Source organism: Euprymna scolopes, chromosome 36 (genome assembly GCF_053919585.1).
Source record: "Euprymna scolopes isolate OS-2025 chromosome 36, ASM5391958v1, whole genome shotgun sequence".
In the NCBI taxonomy this organism is placed as follows: Eukaryota; Metazoa; Mollusca; class Cephalopoda; order Sepiida; family Sepiolidae; genus Euprymna; species Euprymna scolopes.
The window spans coordinates 50,127,021-50,148,004 of NC_136517.1; the positions used below are offsets into that span (position 1 = coordinate 50,127,021).

At 34.4% G+C, this 20,984-nt stretch overlaps 1 protein-coding gene across 1 annotated transcript in view; it reads left to right on the forward strand.

Annotated features, from left to right (window-relative positions):
• Positions 1 to 1,456: 1,456 nt before the first annotated feature.
• LOC145260463 (protein kinase C and casein kinase substrate in neurons protein 1-like) overlaps positions 1,457 to 20,984 on the forward strand; it is a 143,003-nt gene continuing 123,475 nt past the window's right edge. Inside the window, exons 1-4 of the mRNA XM_080118542.1 lie at positions 1,457 to 1,664; positions 6,050 to 6,187; positions 12,020 to 12,145; positions 15,181 to 15,281. Coding sequence (XP_079974668.1) covers positions 1,560 to 1,664; positions 6,050 to 6,187; positions 12,020 to 12,145; positions 15,181 to 15,281 — 470 coding nt within the window. The 5' untranslated portion in view covers positions 1,457 to 1,559. The remainder of the gene's footprint in view (positions 1,665 to 6,049; positions 6,188 to 12,019; positions 12,146 to 15,180; positions 15,282 to 20,984) is intronic.

Genomic DNA, 20,984 nt, shown 5'->3' on the forward strand with positions numbered 1-20,984 from the left:
AAGTTGACCATTTCTGACTTTGAAGTTGACCATTTCTGACTTTGAAGTTGACCATTTCTGACTTTGAAGTTGACCATTTCTGACTTTGAAGTTGACCATTTCTGACTTTGAAGTTGACCATTTCTGACTTTGAAGTTGACCATTTCTGACTTTGAAGTTGACCATTTCTGACTTTGAAGTTGACCATTTCTGACTTTGAAGTTGACCATTTCTGACTTTGAAGTTGACCATTTCTGACTTTGAAGTTGACCATTTCTGACTTTGAAGTTGACCATTTCTGACTTTGAAGTTGACCATTTCTGACTTTGAAGTTGACCATTTCTGACTTTGAAGTTGACCATTTCTGACTTTGAAGTTGACCATTTCTGACTTTGAAGTTGACCATTTCTGACTTTGAAGTTGACCATTTCTGACTTTGAAGTTGACCATTTCTGACTTTGAAGTTGACCATTTCTGACTTTGAAGTTGACCATTTCTGACTTTGAAGTTGACCATTTCTCAATTTGAAGTTGACCATTTCTCAATTTGAAGTTGACCATTTCTCAATTTGAAGTTGACCATTTCTCAATTTGAAGTTGACCATTTCTCAATTTGAAGTTGACCATTTCTCAATTTGAAGTTGACCATTTCTCAATTTGAAGTTGACCATTTCTCAATTTGAAGTTGACCATTTCTCAATTTGAAGTTAATTTTTTATCTTGAAAATAAGCCCATTTTGAAGTAGATTATTATCATTTTGAACTTGGAATGGTCTAGTTTTTGTAGTCACAATGGTTTTCCACAATTTTTATCAAATGTTTAAAATACCTTGCTTTTCTTAATCTCGTTTCACTATGATCGGCTAACATAAGATATTGCATGCCATAAACATATCTCCTGACGCTACTTTTTTTGGATTCTTCAGATTTTCATTTTGAGTGCTATTTTCACAATATTTCATCAACTCCATCTTGTGAAACTGCAAGGATCTGCTTGTCAGAACTGTGGAATCTACATGGAGTTTTGAACAGAACCCATTATTTAATCCATGGGGGTAACATGCATGGATTAAATAAAACGTTCCATTTAATATTCCCGAGTTTGACAGAAAGATGAGAACAGTAGTCCGAAGAATCCAAATAATATGAATAATCAATCCTCATCTCAAAAATTTAGAAACATGGTTACTTTTTTATTTATTTATTTTTTTTTTCTTCGATAGTCGTCATCGATTTTTTTTTTTTTTTTTTTTTTCAAGTAAACAATCGGACAGCTTTTGTTTGAAAATACTGTTTGGACTAATTACTAAGCAGATAAATTTTTTAAACTCTTAAATTGTTCTCTTTACAGGTTTCCTTAGAAAATGTTGGGATGTATATATATATTTTCTTTTTGCTTTGATCTTTTAAAAAATATATAACTTTGACTTTCACTATTCATAATCTCACTAGAAAGCAGTTAATGATTTTATTTAATTTTTTTCAGGTCCTGAATATGGAACAACTCAAGCAGCCTGGCGAAGCGTCCTCACAGAAGCAGATAAGTTATGCGAGTTACACACTGAAGTTGCAGAAAAATTGATGACAAATGTTTACCTTCAAATCAAACAATGGAACAAGGAAAATTATCACAAAACAATGATAAACTTTCGAGAAAGTAAAGATAAGGAAGACAACTTCAAAAGGGTATGTATATGTTCTGAACCGGTTTGCAGCCCAAACAGATGAGGCTATTTTCCGGTTTTAAATACTTTCATATCACTTAGACGAAAGATTATTTTGATGTTGATTGATTGTAGCTATTTTTGCAACATTTCAGAGAAAAAAAAATAAATCGCAGACCAAGAATGATAATTCTATTTAATAAGGTGCCCGCATCCATGCTCCTTTTTTTTTTTTTTTTTTTTTTTTATTGTAATCTCTAACTTAAGTACATGTTGAAGAGTTGGGATTAATAAAGTGCATTGTTTTTCTTTTCTGTTTTTCTCCAGCACAATATCTCCCTCTCACTCTCTCATATATATATATATATATATATATATATATATATATATATGCTTTTTTTTTTTTTTTTAAGTTGTATTGTAATCTCTAACTGAAGTGCATGTTGAAGTATTGGGATTAATAAAGTGTGCATTGTTTTTTCTTTTCTCTGTTTTTCTCCAGCACAATATCTATCATATATATATATATATATATATATATAATTGCTTCTTCTTGACAGAAGTTTGTCATTTCTTCAGTTAAGTGTTGTATGGCTGTGTTCATGTAGGTGACTTTTTAATCCAGCTTTAGTGCTACATGATAGTACACATGTGACCTAAACACTTTCTTCTTGTAAAGGTGTTCGCATGATAATATTTTGAATCATTGAATGTCGTATCACTTTTAGATTTGCAGATTAGACCACAAATGACAACTTAGCATTGCTGGATGTGCTGTAATAGTCTCCTCCTAAGACTGTCGTTCCTGTCTTTGATTGTGTGATTTCAGATGCTTTACAAAGCCAGCTTTTGACAAAAGGTATCTGCCACATACAGTGCACTTCAGTTCCTGTGGTAATTTCTCTAACATATTTTCATCCTGCTTTGTTAAAACTTGTTTTAAGACGGTAAGATCTACATGCTGCTCTTCAAAAATCTTTCGACTTTCTCTGGTTTTTCTCCTGTGATCAGTCTTTCGCTTGGGTTTCCAGTTATGTACATCCATCTCAAGTATTTTCAAGTTGTTTTTTTTCAGAGAAACCTTAAACCTTTTTCTCGGTTTATATTGTGGTCTTTTACTCACTATCTATCTTGCCATAAAACAGTTTAGGAAATCTTTTGTCCTCCATCCTAACCAAGTGCCCAGTCCAGCACATCTGATTTTGAATGATTTTCATTTCTATACAAGTGCTATTTGATCGTTCGAAAACTACATTGTCAGGTGTTAGTCTTCTAGTTAATATTAAGTATCGTCCAAATACAACTGATGAAACTTTTCCAATAGCTTGAGATGCCTTCTATATGTTGTCCAAGTTTCTGACCCATATAGCAGCGTAGTGATAATACATGTTTCATAAACACTAAGCTTTGTTTTTGATATGATTCCCCGATCTGACCACCCACGTTTCTATAGTTTGCCAAAAGCAGAACTGACTTTGGTTATTCTGTGGTTTATCTCGGCATCAAGCATACAGTCCTTACTCGGTCCGTGACATTAACTTCTTACCATCAACCAAGATATTTGGTTCAACATATGGCATTCCTGTAGAAGGGGGATACATAACCTGTTTTCTTGAGGCTGATATTAAGTCCAAAAGCTTTACAAGCCTCTGATAACTTATCCATAATCATCTGTGTGTCCTCTTCTGAATGTGAAACAAGGTCTTCATCATCTGCGTATTGAAGTTCAATATATACACACACACACACATCCTACACTAACCCTGTCTAGGGTGGCAGGACAAAATAATGGTATACTAATTTTATAAATAAAAATTCTTAACAGATAAATCTTTATTTTAGAAAAGTAATGTTTAAGGTTTTAGCAATTCAACTAAAATTCTATGATTGGTCAAATTGAGTTATATTTGAAAAAGAAAATGAAGAAAACTGTGCACGACTTACTAAAGTGAATTATCATCCTCACTACGTGATATTTTTTTTTCTTCCAGTTTTGATTGTTGCACTACAATCATTTTCGGTGTACAGAATGAGAGCATTCTATCCTATTGGATTAAATTAAGAATTCAGTTTAAAACTTCCAAAAGCTTATAGAGAAGGCAAAAAAAGGCATATGAATGAGGCCAGAGAGTGCAATATCCGAAGAGCGAAAATGTCTGAAACATGAAAATAATGTAAATTACTTAGAATTTGTCAATCTATAATGAAGGCCAATGTGCATTTATTTATAGACATATGAATGAATATAAATCCATCCATCACATTTATAAAGTAAAAAGAACTGCCAGATGAAACAATTCAAAATGTTTAGGAGAAGGGTGATCAAAAGAAGCATGTCCGACTCCCCTTCCCCTCCCTGTCTAACATGAATTTGAAAAGAAATTTTCACTTGATTTTTCAGTATAGTTTTCTTTTTTCTCGTTTCCACATTTTTTCTTTTTTTTCTTGTTTGTAGATTTTTCTTTTCTTTCTTGTTTGTAGATTGTTCTTTTCTTTCTTGTTTGTAGATTGTTCTTTTCTTTCTTGTTTGTAGATTGTTCTTTTCTTTCTTGTTTGTAAATTTTTCTTTTCTTTCTTGTTTGTAGATTTTTCTTTTCTTTCTTGTTTGTAGATTTTTCTTTTCTTTCTTGTTTGTAGATTTTTCTTTTCTTTCTTGTTTGTAGATTTTTCTTTTCTTTCTTGTTTGTAGATTTTTCTTTTCTTTCTTGTTTGTAAATTTTTCTTTTCTTTCTTGTTTGTAGATTTTTCTTTTCTTTCTTGTTTGTAGATTTTTCTTTTCTTTCTTGTTTGTAGATTTTTCTTTTCTTTCTTGTTTGTAGATTTTTCTTTTCTTTCTTGTTTGTAGATTTTTCTTTTCTTTCTTGTTTGTAGATTTTTCTTTTTTTTCTTGTTTGTAGATTTTTCCTTGTTTCTATATTTTTCTCTTGTTTTTACAAGGGCAATTGCTCTTGACATATCAAAGGCCTTTGATAGGGTATGGCATAAAGGTTTACTTCACAAGATCTCCAGCTATGGTATAGCTGGAAATGTCTTCTCAATTATTAAATCATTTCTCTCTGATAGGTTCATAAGAGTAGTAGTTGATGGGCAAAAATCAGAAGCTCAAAGTATAAATGCTGGAGTCCCTCAGGGGTCCATCTTAGGCCCAACTCTTTTCCTGATCTACATTAATGATCTTCCAAATCACATCCTTACATCATTCGTAGACATTTTTGCTGACGACACTACCATCTATGGTCGCACATCTAAGACAGTAAACAACCAAGTTCTCTCCGATTCTCTCCTCTGGTCTTGATCACGTTGTACAATGGGGAAAGGAGTAGCTGGTTACTTTTAATGCATCTAAAACCAAGCTTCTATCTTTACATCATCAACGTTCTGATCCCTATCTGGCATCAATTAAAATGAATGGCTCTCGTCTTGGGGAGGCCTCAAGTTTTGACAGGCTTCTGGGCTTGACCTTTACTTTTGATCTTAAATGGAACACGTACATCAAATCTGTTGCCAAGGCCGCTGGAAAAATGGTGGGATCCTTCTATCGATCCAGTAGATATCTCACTGCTGTTGCAATTCTCTATCTATATAAGAGCCAGATACGTCCAAGGATGGAATACTGTTGCCACATATGGGCAGGAGCTGCTAGAAAGGACTTGTCTTGCCTTGATAGAGTTCAAAATAGACTTTGTGGCCTGGTGGGAGATGTCCTTTTCTCTTCGTTGCAACCTCTATCTCACAGAAGAGATGTTGCGAGTTTGTCTCTGCTTTATCGTTATTTTCATGGAAAGTCTTCGACTGAACTTCAATCTATGGTCCCCCCTCGCCAAACTTTCACAAACACTCGACTAGCTGAAAACACTATCAATAATTCTCCCCACTCTTTATCTGTGCCTAAACCTAAACATAGATTCCACGATCAAAGCTTCTTTCTGAGAACTGCACGCCTGTGGAATTGTCTTCCGTTTTCCTGCTTTCCAGCTGTCTATAATATGGTTGTCTTCAAGTCCAACGTGAACAAGTTTCTGATGAGCCGTTCCACTTAAGTTAACAAATTTACCAAACTTCCATTACTATCAATTACTATATTGTCCTTTTGACTACTGTAAACTCTTTAACCTTACCCTTGAGTGGCCTATCGGCCTTGATAAGTAATGACGCCTATGTAAAAAAAAAAACAACAAAAAAAACATTTTTTAAAAAACTTTTCAGTTTGAAAAGTTTTCTTTTTATTCCTTTTTCTTCACTGATTGAGATGTTATTTTATATAAATATTAATATAAGCATTAGCGAAGTAGAATTGATTTTCTCATCACTTTTGATGGATCGTATACGCTTGTTTCATAAGAATTTGCTTTATTCAAATTATTTTTTACATGTTTACTTTTTTTTTTTTTTTTTTTTTTTTTTAAGGCTCAAAAACCTTGGATGAAAAGATATCAGAAAGTCGTTCTTGCCAAGAAAGAATATCATGCTGCCTGTAAACAAGAGAAGAGTACGGCAAACCAGGAAAACAATGCGAAGGGAGATCCTTCAGTTCCAGTAGAACAGGTAACGGACATGCATTGAAAAACTATTGTTTTTTTTTGTTAATTTTGTATTCATGCTCTTCTGTTTTCTGATAATAGATACTGGTCAAACGTAATTAGTTGAGCTGCAACATGATGACTCCTCCTTCTCCTCATCTCGGTTGATGGGTTGATATTATTTTGACATCATCATAGCCTCATCTCCTTGGTTAGGAGTTTGATGTTTCTTTTTTTGTTTTTTTTACATTATGATCTTGTTTCTTTGGTCTGCGAGTATCATGTTTTATAACATCATCTTGTTTCCTTTGTCAGGGGTTTGATGTTTCCTGGCAGCCTACAATCTCGGTCTCCAAGCTTCATGTTCTTGGGAATTGATTCCGTTCAAATTTCACTAAGATCCTTGTTGATGGTTTGCATCCAAGTTTTCTTGAGTCGTCCAATTTTCTTCTAGTCTTATAACTCAAGGTCTCTGTATTTCCTTATCCAAAAATCATTGCTTTCAATGTGGCTAAACTAATGTTGACAATGAAAATAACATTTTATAACAATGAGTGGGAAGAGGGTTCAACAAGAGATTAGCAGACTTTTTTTTATATCTTACTTTGATTAGTTTGAAAAGATCAAAGGGGAGGAAGCCCCTTTTGAGACTAACACTTGATTCTGATACGCGTTAAATTTATATCTGAGGACTCTTTTAAGAATAGATGCTGTCATTTAACAGCTGCTGTTTGTACTTCGATGCAGCTTAATCTTCCAGGGATTGCGTCTAAGCAATATTTTAGATGTTTTTTTTTTGTTTTTTTTCATTAGACAAATTGTCCGTACCACAACTGGGATAATGCTTATTCCTTTCAGGTACCATGTCGTTTTCAAGCATTTCATTTTTTTTTTTTTTTAAATTTTACTTTTGTTAGTTTGAAGAGATCAAGGGGTTCCTTCCTGGGGCTAACACTTGATTCTATTATAGTTTAAATTTATATCTGAGAGCTCTTTTAAGAATAAACACTGTTCACTTTATGGCTGCTATCTGTATTTCCTTATAGCTTGGTTTTCCAGGTATTGCTTCTAAGTATTTTTGAAGGTTATTTTTTATTAGGCCAGTTTCTCCTGTCACAACTGGTATAATGTTTATTTTTTTCAGAGACCATGTTGTTTTTAGATCATTTTTTAGGTCCTGATATTTTATCTTTTTTCGTTCTGCTTTATTAAGGCCAAAGTCGTTTGGAACTGTGATGTCAATAATGAGTGCAGTCCTTTCGGGCTTGTTCCATATCTGGCTTGATGGCCTCGTCTCTTATGTATCTGCCCGCCTGTATGTCTTCGTGTCTGGTGAAATTCTATGGTGCTTTAAACAGATATCTATAAGTTAGATTTTAGGAATTAATAAATTTCTCTCCTATATCGAGTAAGTTCATAAACAAATGAAAACGTTTACTGAACTTGTATCCTTTTAGTTCACAAAAAGTTTGCATATTGCCTGATACTCTTACAGGATTTGAACCTGTGCCTCCAAAAGAGGGACCAACTTTATGCAGGTGTTGTTTTTGACAGCTTGACTAATTAGAAAGTTGGATTTGTACAGATAACTCATTCCCGTCTCTGGATTAAATAAATTATTTATTGCAAATGTGGGCAATCAACAATAATTTCAGCACTGGGGAGGTACCACTTGAAGCACTCTTTCCTTCTTTGACAAAATATAAAATCAGCTTCAAAATCTAGTGGGGTATGCCATCTTTTCTTCTCTACAGGCTCTTTTTCACATAGATGTTGCTGGTTCTCTACTAATAAATGCTTGAATGAGTTCCAATCTATTGTTTCCTCCTGTAAAACATCCACAGCAAATAATTTTCCCTTCTTCCTCTCTGTATTTAAAACTAAATAGAATTTCCTTGCGCGAAGTTTCTTTCCAAGAACTACCCGTCTGTGCAACACAATACTTTGGAAACTGCTATTCAGCTAACATGACTATTTTCAAATTCAGTGCAAACAAATTCTTGTCTTAAATATTAAAATTTTTCTCAAATTCAACCATCATCTCCAATCCTCAAGCTGTTGTCTCATGTCCACCTAATAAACTTACTAACCTTTATTCTCGAGTGGCTTTTCGGCTTTGGTAAGCTATAATTCATTAGTAGAAATTTATATGAAGTAATAAATATCTATATATTAATAGGATAGCGTGTGTTATTTATTTTGTATGTCACACTTACATTCGAGTGACTGTCGTTTAATTGTTATGGACTTCCATTTCTTGTAATAAATAATTTCACCAAGAATTCTTCATAAGTTTTGGTTTCGATTAAAGCTGAAGGAACTCGGTTATATATATATATATATACACACACACACACACACACACACACATTTTTTATACAAGTTTTGGTTTCGGTTTCAATTCAAGCTAATGCATCCAAATCATATGGATATATTTTTTTATTTTTGAAATCACAACTTTATTATATGTAAGAACTGATAGAAAATTGATTATATAATAATATATACGATATCTGCATAAATCAAAATATCATAATTAAGCGTACTTTACTACTGGGCTATGCTGGGCATCCCTGCTAGCTTAGATAAATACTTTTGCGGTTTTAACAAAAGAGCTACAATAATATCGAGGTATTTTCATTTAAGCTGAGCATACACAGAATGCCAACATCAATATATTACATATGAAAATGTCCACAGTGGAATTTCCACAGGTCCCGCTAGTTTTTAATTATTATCCATACGTTTCATCCTTTTAGGGTATCAGGAGTATGGAAATAACTGTTTTGCCTGTTGCACAATTCATCTTTTAACTTGAGTTTTTAGCCCATGTGGTCAGCTTAACAGCTATGCAGAAAGAGAAAAACTAATTTATTTATGCTTTTATAAGCGAACATCAAAGGCCGTAAATAATGTTCTCTCTGATTTTCTCTCCTCTGATCTTGAGCGCGTGGTACAGTGGGGAAAGAGGTGGCTGGTTACCTTTAATGCATCTAAGACCAAGCTCCTATCTCTACATCATAAACGCTCTGATCCCCATCTGGCATCAATTGAAATGGATGGCTCTCTTCTAGGGGAGGCCCCATGTTTTGATAAGCTTCTGGGTTTTACCTTTACTCTTGATCTTAAAGTGAACACATACATCAAGTCTGTGGCCAAGGTCGCTGGGAAAATGGTGGGATCCTTCTACTGCTCCAGAAGATATCTCACTAATGATGCAATTCTCTATCTATATAAATCTCTATCTATCTATACTCCAAAGATGGAGTACTGCTGCCACATCTGGGCGGGAGCTGCTAAAAACAGCCTATCCTGCCTTGACAGAGTACAAAATAGACTTCGTGGCTTGGTGGGGGATGCCCTTTTCTCTACCCTGCAACCTCTTTCCCACAGAAGAGACGTAGCGAGCCTGTCGTTGTTCTATCATTATTTCCATGGCAAGTGCTCATCTGAGCTCCATTCTCTGGTCCCCCTTCCCCAATCTTTTTAAAAAAACACCCGACTAGCTGAAACCACCGTCAATAATTTTCCCCACTCCTTATCTGTGCCTAAATCAAAACGTAGATTCCATGAACAAAGCTTCTTTCTTAGAACTGCTCGCCTGTGGAACTCTGTTCCACTTGCCTGTTTCCCTCCTGACTTCAACCTGGATGTCTTCAAGTCCAACACAAACAAATTCCTGATGAACCCCCCCCCCCCCCGCTAAGTAATGACACCTTATCAATTCTCCAATACTATTGTACTGTACTGTACACACAATAACCCTTATCCCTGAGTGGCCATTGGGCCTTGATAAGTGGTGAACTCCATGTAAAAAAAAACCCCAAAAAACATATAGTAAGCTGTCACAGTGTTCAACAAATCCAATGGTTGGAACTTATGACGGCTTAATTTTATTTCTCTGAAAGGGCTCAGCTATAAAGTGGCTATTAAATAATATAATAAATATTTTTATCCATGTTTCATCCTTTTAGGGAATCGTCAATGTAAGTTTGCTATATTTGCTTGTTTTATGCAACTTCAAAGATTATGGTTATGTCCATCAGTAATGAAGCAGTGCACTCTTATTGTAACAGCGTCGAGGAACGAGAAAAACAGCAGCAGCCGCATTTAAAGCACATATGCAAATTGGCATGTGTGTGTACGCTGACATCACGAGAAGGAGAGAAAAGGAAGATAAAGATATACCTCGTGGTCATCAACGGCGGGGAGAGGAGACGTGTTTGACACATGTGGAAATAAAAATAAATAAAAAGATTTAAAAAAAAAGGACAGCAGGTGGTCAAGCAAAGGAAGCAACTGGAGGTGTTGTGGGTCATGTATGCTGATAAAAAAAAAAAATGCGCCGCAAGTTCAGTGAAATGCATTGTCGAAAATTTTGTTCCTGCGACGGTACCAAACAACGTGTGGGTCAGGGTGGTTCAAATGTAATGGCTACAATACACCTCTCTCTCTCTCTTTTTATTTAATGTCAGTTTTCTCTTGTCCAAAATACAGATGTTTATTGACATTTTGCAAGTGCATTCTCCAGTCCTATTGGTTTAACAGGTCAACTGTCTCCAAATTCTGTTCTGCATGGTCTTCTCCAATTATTTACGTCCACGTTTTCCTTGAACAACCAACATTCTTGCGATTATAAATATCCGTGCGTCTACAGTAGTTTTATCCAATTGTATGAATGTTTTACATGATTGTACTAACATAACCAATTCATCCTTAGAATAACCTCTGTGTTAGCCAAATATAGTGCTTTCAGCAAAGCTACCAACCTATATGTTGAGTTTGGATTAAAGCGTAAAAATATAAACCAATATTATCAGAGCTTGGAAGATATTGTCTATATGAGGTTTACTTGTAAATGAATGTAAAATAAACCTATCCATTTATGAAAATATGTTCATTTTGTTTAATAATGTACATATTACAGTTGTTAACCAACACAGACAAATCATGTGCACACTAACAAAAATTACACTCAGCTAAAGCAGTGTACATGTTAGTCATGCAAAATGTATAAAACAGAAACCAAAGAACCAATCTAAAACTCTTAGACCAACTGAAAGTCCAACCGGGAGTTTTTTCCTCAACATCTAAGCCAATTGTTTAGGCCTTTGTTCCCTGTTGACTAAGGTATTGGTTTATTTCTGGGCAACTCTAAGAGGTTCATCCTACCAGGCTTTGCGTTCTCCCTTTGAAAAGGTTAGTTTATTGCTAATCACCTGAGGTACTCCTACCAGGAAATGTTGATATTTATAGGTCATTGTGTTCTTTCTCTAGGGCGCCGGCTGTTAAAATCCTACTTTCCAACCCGCCATGAGAGGAAGATAAATATCAAGCAAGTGCTGTGATAAGAGTTCTTCATATTTTAGTTGATAATTTTTTTTTTTTTTTTTTTTTTTTTTTAATAACAGCTAAATTTTGCTGGATTTATAGAGCCTAATCATATTTTTTTGAATTTTTAATTTTTTTTTGTTGCTATTTGGCTAAATTTTATTTCTTTTTCGTTCTTTCTCATTTTCTATGTTTTCCATCTTGTCTTTCATATCCCAGGTGAATTTTGGCAAGACTTGACTTAGTATTGAACCCTAGTCTTCTGGCTCATTAACAAACACTTTTACCATTATACTATAAATCAGATGGTAATAACATAAATAGTAACTGAATATAACAAATGATTATGTAACGGAGTCGTCAGAGGACATCTAGTGGTTATTAAAAATAGTTTTATTAAAAAGATTATATAGAAAAAGAAACAAGATGATGTCATTCTGTAGTTTTCTGTTTTAATATTTTGTCTTGGTTTATTAATTTGTGAAATAATTTTAATTCATTTGATTTCTTTTATATTAACCATCAGGTGAAAAAACTTGGAGAAAAACTACAAAAATGCCACGTCGATGTCGAGAGTGCACGTGAAAAATATACAACTGCCTTACATGACCTTAACGGTTATAATCCAAAATACATTGAAGAAATGACCTTTGTAAGTTCAAAATGGTTTCTTTTCTTCTTTTTCTTTACTCTTACCCCCTCCACACCATTTCTTTAAACTTACATTCACTCCATATTTAGCATGTTTGTTCTTCAGCCTCCAAACTGCTTCTCTACCTCCTCTTCTCTCTCATCTCTCTCTCTCTCTCCTCTACCCTTTCTCTCTCCTCTGCCCTTTCTCTCTCTCCTCTGCCCTTTCTCTCTCTCCTCTGCCCTTTCTCTCTCCTCTGCCCTTTCTCTCTCTCCTCTGCCCTTTCTCTCTCTCCTCTGCCCTTTCTCTCTCTCCTCTGCCCTTTCTCTCTCTCCTCTGCCCTTTCTCTCTCTCCTCTGCCCTTTCTCTCTCTCCTCTGCCCTTTCTCTCTCTCCTCTGCCCTTTCTCTCTCTGCGCTGCCCTTTCTCTCTCTGCGCTGCCCTTTCTCTCTCTGCGCTGCCCTTTCTCTCTCTGCGCTGCCCTTTCTCTCTCTGCGCTGCCCTTTCTCTCTCTGCGCTGCCCTTTCTCTCTCTGCGCTGCCCTTTCTCTCTCTGCGCTGCCCTTTCTCTCTCTGCGCTGCCCTTTCTCTCTCTGCGCTGCCCTTTCTCTCTCTGCGCTGCCCTTTCTCTCTCTGCGCTGCCCTTTCTCTCTCTCTCTCTCTCTCTATCTCTGCACTGCCCTTTCTCTCTCTCTCTGCGCTGCCCTTTCTCTCTCTCTCTCTGCGCTGCCCTTTCTCTCTCTCTCTCTCTCTCTCTCTCTCTCTCTTTCTCTCTCTCTCTGCGCTGCCCTTTCTCTCTCTCTCTCTGCTCTGCCCTTTCTCTCTCTCTCTCTGCTCTGCCCTTTTTCTCTCTCTCTCTGCTCTGCCCTTTCTCTCTCTCTCTCTCTCTGCTCTTTCTCTCTCTCTCTCTGCTCTGCTCTGCCCTTTCTCTCTCTCTCTCTCTGCTCTGCCCTTTCTCTCTCTCTCTCTCTCTCTCTCTGCTCTGCTCTGCCCTTTCTCTCTCTCTCTCTCTCTCTGCTCTGCTCTGCCCTTTCTCTCTTTCTCTCTCTACGAAAACATGACAAATACTTTTTTTTTTTGTTTGTGGCAGAGGGAATTACATTTGAAACATAAAATAACGATAAATTTAATTAATCTTTAGGAGACCATTCTGTACTTTCACCTAACAATTTCATAAACAAAAACAAACCCCCAAAAATGACGAATTAAATTTTTTTGTGGGGGATTACATCAGAAACATAAAATGATGAAAAATTTTCATTTAATTGTTTTTGGAATTAATTTTTGGTAGATCCTCATTTTCTTAGGGGTTAATCGATGCTGGAGCACATTGTAAAAAATTATTACTGAATCTTTGACTGCTTCGAATTCAAACTTTAGTATGCGTTAATGTTTATAAACGTTATTTTTTTAGGTTAACAAAATCGTGAGTTTTCTTAGGACAGTGCAAAACAGTTCCCAAGTTACCTATTTCCCTTCATTTGCATTCCAGGTTCGAGCCTGCCTACTTGACTAATTTTTTTTTCTTCTTTTTTAAACAAAAGTTGTAATGATTTATTTTTAAATTATTTTTTTATTTTTTATTTTTTTTTAGGGAGAGGGGGGGGGGGTTCTTTCCAGTACTCATTATCCGAAGACTAGTTTCTTCTCTTTGTATCCCTTATGCCGAAATATCCGGTGGAGAGGATATCACGTACTTCTTCGTTTTTTGGGCGATTACATGTTTTTATCCGTTCTTTTATTATTGAAATTGTTGTGGGGGTATCCATGTTGCCCGTGATAAAAATGATTAGTATAGCAAGTGAAACTTCATGTAAACCAAGGCAATGCCGGGTACCCAAGCTAGTATATATATATATATATATATATATATATATATATATATATATATATAACTGCAATAAGAACAATTGTCTGAGGAAAAACAATATAAATAGCAATATACTTCTTTTATAGCAACAAACATTGCATGTAATATAAGTAGTAATTGTATTTATGTTTAGCTAAAATTAAAAAAGAAAATGATGTAACAAACAACAAGTTAGTATATTAATTGACAGGATTAATAATTAGAATTCAAAAATATTTATTGGAGGGGGTGGGGTACTGGTCAACATACTGTTGAGGAGGGAAGTCGATTTTTCAGCCATTTCCAATATTATATAAAGATGAAGTAAACTCCTTACATTATTTTTTTTCCAATATAGTGGAATGGCCTGGGTGGGGGCTTAAAGAGGTGTGAGGGAGGATGTGGAAAAATGGCGAATGGTGAAAGAGGGATGTGTTAGCATAAAGATGTTATATTTAACAACGCTGGGTTATCTTGCTAATGATATATAAAGAAGTCATGCAAGTCTATCATAAAGCAAGAAGTGGAAATCTGTCCGTGTTGAGAATGATAACAAAAATTATGTATTTGGATTCTTCTGGCTACTGTTCTTATCTTGAATATTATTTTCAGTTTCTGTCGCTGTACCTTCCAATCTCCGTAAGGACTCATGGGATAGTGGATAAATTACTTGGTAAAATTCAGTTGTAAAAATTACTCTTCTGGAGGTTGAAAGTTCAATCCTCACTCAAAATACAATTGTGAATTACTTAGGACTTCTATCCAGTCATGGTTGATGGAACGAGAACATGCTACTCTCAGGGATTAAATAAAAGATTCTGTTTGAAATTCGATGCAGAATCCTGTTTTTGACAGAAATGTTCTTGATTTCAACAAGATGCGCCTGAAGAAGGTCGGGAGTTACATGGACTAAAACATTGTGAAAATAACACTCAGGATTATAACAGTAGTCTAAATAATATAAATACAGTAGAAACCCAGGATACAGTGGCCCTATTATACGTTTTTTCAGATTACAATGTGGAATAAAATGTTTTTCCGGCCCTTATGGTGTTATTTATAATGTTATTTGATTATATACATGTGTATTATATACTGTACTGTATTTTGTTACTAAGTTTTTAATGCTGAACACATGATTGCTGCAATTTATTTATTTTTTTATTGATTTTTTTTTTAAATTTTCTTTTTTCTCTCCCTGAAATTTAGGTTTTCAATGAATGTCAAGAAATGGAACGAAAACGGTTAATGTTCTTCAAACAGATGCTGTTTGGAATTCATCATTGTTTGGATCTTTCCCAAGATCATCGGTAAATTGATAAAATATTGCACTTTTTATTTTTATTTGAACTTTTTTAAAAGCCATTTTTTTTTTTCTTTTTTTAATAAATTAAAATTTTACAAACATTATATTTGCTGAACAGGATACTTTGATGGTATGGTCACAAAAGAATGAATAAAAGTTCTTGCATTAATAGACATAGTAGAGTTTCAGTTTATAGGGAAAGGTCAAAGAAAACCTGGGAGGAAATGACAAGGATGGACAAGGAGAGAAAGTAGGATAAATATGTAGACCTGGTCAGGTATAGGTTAGTTTGGAATCAATATAAAAAAGCTTCCCAACACATGCCAGTATATAAAGCGGACATTATAGATTACTATGCAATCTAGTAAGTGAAGATCTCTACAATCCCTTTCTCATAGAAGAGATGTTGCTTGTCTTTCATTATTTTCATGAAATATGCTCGACTGAGCTTCTTGTAATCCTTTCACAGCAAGGATTCTTCTCACAACTAACACTACAAAGAACTTTCCTTTCTTCCTTCATGTGCCTAACATCAAAAGCAATTTCTTTCCCAAACCTTCTCATCTGTGGAACACATTACCACAAGATTGCTTCCCTGTGAACTACAACATGGCCATCTTTAAATTAAATGTTTATCATAAACTATTCTCATAAGTCATCAAACTTTATTCATTGTTTTTTTAATCCTCTGATAATATTTATAATTTAACTATCAACATATACATTTTATTAGCCTTTATCCTCGAGTGTCTTTTAGCCTTGATAAGTGGGAATTCATCATTGATTAAGAAAAACCCCTTTTATTAATAAAGTGCAATGTGTATTTATTTGTATATAAATATATATTCCAATGAATATACTTTTATCCCACCATGTGAGTAAAAATAAATGCCAGATAAAACTATTTTTAGTGTTTAGGGGAAGATAAAAAGCAAATAGCAAGATCCATCTTTACCCAATTCAGGGAAATGTTAAATGAATTGGAAAAGAAATCCTCCATACTATTTCATAAAAATCTTTTTTTTTTTTCTGCTTTTTATACTAATTGGTACATTTTCTTTTTCATTTTCTTTTTTTTTCCCCAGTTTGAGATGTTTTCTGATTTCATTTTATTTTATTTTTAACATGCACGGATTCTGATGGTATTTTATATGAATATTGGTACGAAAATTGAAAAAAAATTTCTTTTTTTTTTCATCCTGTCATTTTGGACTGAGGTTGTACACTCATGAATAATCATCTTTTTAGAAGTTTTCAAAATGATTTGAATTGATTAAAACTTCGGGTGAAAAAAATGGAAAGTGAGTTAGTTAATCTTCTCAGTTTAAAACCTAAGGAAGCTTATTCACAAGATGGAAAAAAGAATTTTGACTATGTTAAGTAAACCTGATATTGTAAAGTTTTGTTTTATTGAACCTTTAAAAAAAAAGAAAAAGAAATAAGGACCAGAACTTTTGTTACAATTGTCTAATAGATCACCAGAAATTGAATTATACAATGTTGCTTTACAGCTAACATTTTATTTCTATTTTTGTACATATATTTTTTTTTTAATGTGCGAATACAAATTTTAAGCTAAAATAACTTCATTACATCTTACACAACGTTAGGTAGGTACAGCTGGTCTTATATATATATAGTAGCAGGTCGCCTGGCATTGCCCAGTCATAAGATATACTTAAATATGATATTTTAATTCATGCAGGTTACGTATTTATTATTATAGACAATTCTCTATCGATTATTATATTGAACCTAATATATAGTAGTGAGATCAAAACTAAAAAAATATGTACAGAACTTGGGTGCCATCAGCTATAATCAAAACGAACTTCATCTATCATCCCTTTTTTTAAAAGATGGAATCGAGCGACCAATCGAAGACAAGATTAAAGCATACAAGGATGCCTGGATGATCCTCAGAGTTTTATAATCAAGATATATAAGATGGCTTAAATAAGTTTCTAGCCTTTTTTTTTGTACAGGCATTTAAAATTGTTGTAGATTCTTGAAAATTCAGTATGTCATTGCTAATTGCTATTGCTATAAAGAAATTCATGAATAAGGACTGTCATGTGTCTATAAAGACAATAAGTCACAGTTTGATGTCAGTGTGGGAACTGTATACACAATTATTTGTGAGGAACTGAAGATGTGGAAGGTTTGTGCAAAGTTTGTCTCAAGGGTGTTCAGAAGATCAAAAAGAAACTCCATCCTTGTCACAGACTATTTTATCAAGATGAACATCAAGATAGTTCCTCATCCTCCTTATAGTCCAGACCTTGCTCCCTGTGACTTTTGGTTATTTCCTGAGCTCAAGGAAAACCTTAGAGGCTTTATGAGACAATTGAGATGAAAGAGGCTGTGATGAGGGTCATTGACATGCTTATACAAGAGGAATTCCATATGGCCATCCAGAAATTGTTGGAACGGTATAACAAGTGCATTACAGCTGGAGAAGATTACTTTGAAGGGGATTAGAGTTTCATGTGTGTACTATCAAAAAAAGTGCCCATAAGAAAAAGTCTAGAAACTTATTGGAGGCACCTTGTATATATTAATTTTCAAGTAAACCGCAGCCTTTGGTGATTGACCTTTAAGGGCTGAAACCTGGTGTAATGTGGGTAATTGTAACTTTAACTTTTATTAAACTTCGAGTAGATTAAAACTTTAAAAGGATAAATTGAAAATGAGTTAGTTTTTTTTTTTTTTTTTTTTTTTTTTTCAGTTCATAACCTAAGGAATTTTATGAACTGGCATTAAGTCTTATCAACAGATGGAAAATAGAAGAACAGGGAACTGCATTAATCTATAATATAAATCTCACCTGTCTGTTTAAATGTATGTATGTATATATGTCTGTCCGCCTAAAACTTTTGACAGAGGCGACAGATTTTCACGAGATTAGTATCATTTTGAAGCTCGATCCTTCGGACAACAAATATTGAAACATTGGCTAAAAACATTAATTCCTTCACCCTCAACTGGGCACTTTTCTACAAGGAGGGTTTTTTCACTAATATTTTCTGAAAGTCCTCCCCTCTTTCCGACTAGGCTCAATTTAAACCTTTGTCGCTTCCAGTTTGACGATGAACGCAATGGCGAAGATGTTGCGTGTTTTAGTTTTTTTTTTTTCACATTCTTTTTCTCCTTTGCGGTACTGGTTTGAGCCTGCCTGCCTGCCTGCCTACTACAACTTTTTTTTTTTGTTCAACACACACCTTCAAACACCTGGGCAACGCTGGGCACCCAGGTTAGTGATTAAATAAATCTGATCCTGCATTGTTTTATTAAGCTTTAAAAAATAACAGAAACTTAGTTAATACTTGATATACCTTACCACCTGTGCAATTTCCATGGATCCAGTCAATAAGCATTATTCTAAGAAATGTTTCTATAGATATCAGTTACAAGACATACAAAATTATGTAACAGATGGCCAGAGAACAAACATAAGGAAAATGTTCAATGACAGCATAGCACTCTTAACTCATAAGATTTGGTATGTTAATCACATAGTTCTTGTTTATTTATCGTATTACTTGTTGAAATTTAACATTCATGCGCTTATATCTTGTTCACAACACCCCACATCTTTGACGTTTAGCAGCTCCACAACAATGACTTTGTTCAGTTTTTATGAAAATTGGGTTTTCAATGTGCCCATTAAGCTCTGCAGGAATTTTGGAATATTTTCTGTATTAAGATATTTATGTTTGGCAGGGAATACATTGACTTTTTTGCTTGATTGCGGTTTGTGTTTGAGGGAAGCGCTTTATTTTTAATGTACAGTTTTGAGCTAGATTGCAACTTAATGTTATTTAGATTATTCAGACTACTGTTCTCATCTTGCGTTATTCACAAAATGTTTCAGTTATGTAACCTCTTACCTTCTTCAGGTATATCTTGTAGAACTCTGGAATCTTTCTGTCGAACATTACCATCTTTCTGTCGAACATTACCATCTTTCTGTCGAACATTACCATCTTTCTGTCGAACTTTCCCATCTTTCTGTCGAACTTTCCCATCTTTCTGTCGAACTTTCCCATCTTTCTGTCGAACTTTCCCATCTTTCTGTCGAACTTTCCCATCTTTCTGTCGAACTTTCCCATCTTTCTGTCGAACTTTCTGTCACACTTTACCACCTTTGTGTCGAACTTTACCACCTTTGTGTCGAACTTTACCACCTTTGTGTCGAACTTTACCACCTTTGTGTCGAACTTTACCACCTTTGTGTCGAACTTTACCACCTTTGTGTCGAACTTTACCATCTTTGTGTCGAACTTTACCATCTTTGTGTCACACTTTACAATCTGTACAAAATTTGGAATAGAACCCTTTATTTAATCTACGGGAGTAGCATACTCATGTTTTGTTAGCTATGACTGGGTAGGACTTCTAAGTAATTTACAATTATATTTTGATTGTGTTGCCCCGCCCTGAGGATTGAACCTTCAACCTCCAGAAAAGTAACTTACAACTGAATTTTATATAGTACTTTATCCACTACACCATGCTACCCCCCTGGAGTAAATAAAGGGTTCTAGCCGTAATTCTGTGGAAATTCCTGAGTTCGGTAGAAAGATTCCAGAATTTGACAAAATTCACCTGAAGAAGGTCAGGCTACATCGACCGAAACGTTGTGTGAATAACATGCAAGATGAAAACAGTAGTCCGAATAATCCAAATAATCAATCCTTATCTCAAAAATTCAGAAACATAGATTGCAACTTGTTGAAAATCAATTCCTTCCCCCAGAATTAAAATGACCGGAAAGAATCTTTTCCCTAAAAATGGTAAACCTTTATCTGCGGAAAAATATTTGTGAATAGAACTGTTATGTTAAAGTGAATGATCATTGAATTAGAAAACAAAATGAATAATCAATTAATGAGGTGTCCTTTTAGTTGATCTTACAACTTTTGATTGCATACGCATAGGATATTAGTAAGGTAGTATTCCTCGCTTTTGCAAATTTGAAATCGGTGTTTTAATCTCACTGTTAGTGCAAGAAATGTCCCAGCTTTATAAATATATAGATACATATGTGTTCTTTAGTTTTTTGGCTAAGAGCAAAGTGTAGTACCTGTTATGATACTTCACTTCCATCTTGTCTGTCCTTGGTCGCTAAAGGATAAATTCATCTAAACAGAAACAATTTTCATTTTTGTCCTAATCCAGAGTGCCCATTTTCGAGGAGCTGGAATTCTCTTACATTAAAAACCGACCTTGTGTCTAACTCTGCCCACATGGGGAAGCAAATAAATAGGGACATACAAGGGTTGAACAAAATAATGGAAATACTTTGTATCATAATTTTCAAATCTCCCTGAAACTATTAAAAACTTGTTGATTTATTAGTGAAAGTATTTCCACTGTTTCAATGCATCGAAATTTGAAAATCATTAATTTTCCTAACGAACTCTTATATGAATAGAAAATTAGAATTTAAATAATTGTTTTTGAAAAAAAATCTTGCATTTTTGACTGGTTTCTGAGCAATTGTATTTTTTTAAATTTCAATACATTCAGTGGAAATTTCACATGTTCATAATAGAGCAAGAAACCACTGGAATTGGACATAAAAAATCTGAATCTTCGATAACAGAAGACTGCAGCTAAATGACGAAATGGCACATAAAAACTAAGAAAATATTGTATTTTCATGATGAAACCTCTTGTGTGGATCGAAAATTATAATTTAAAA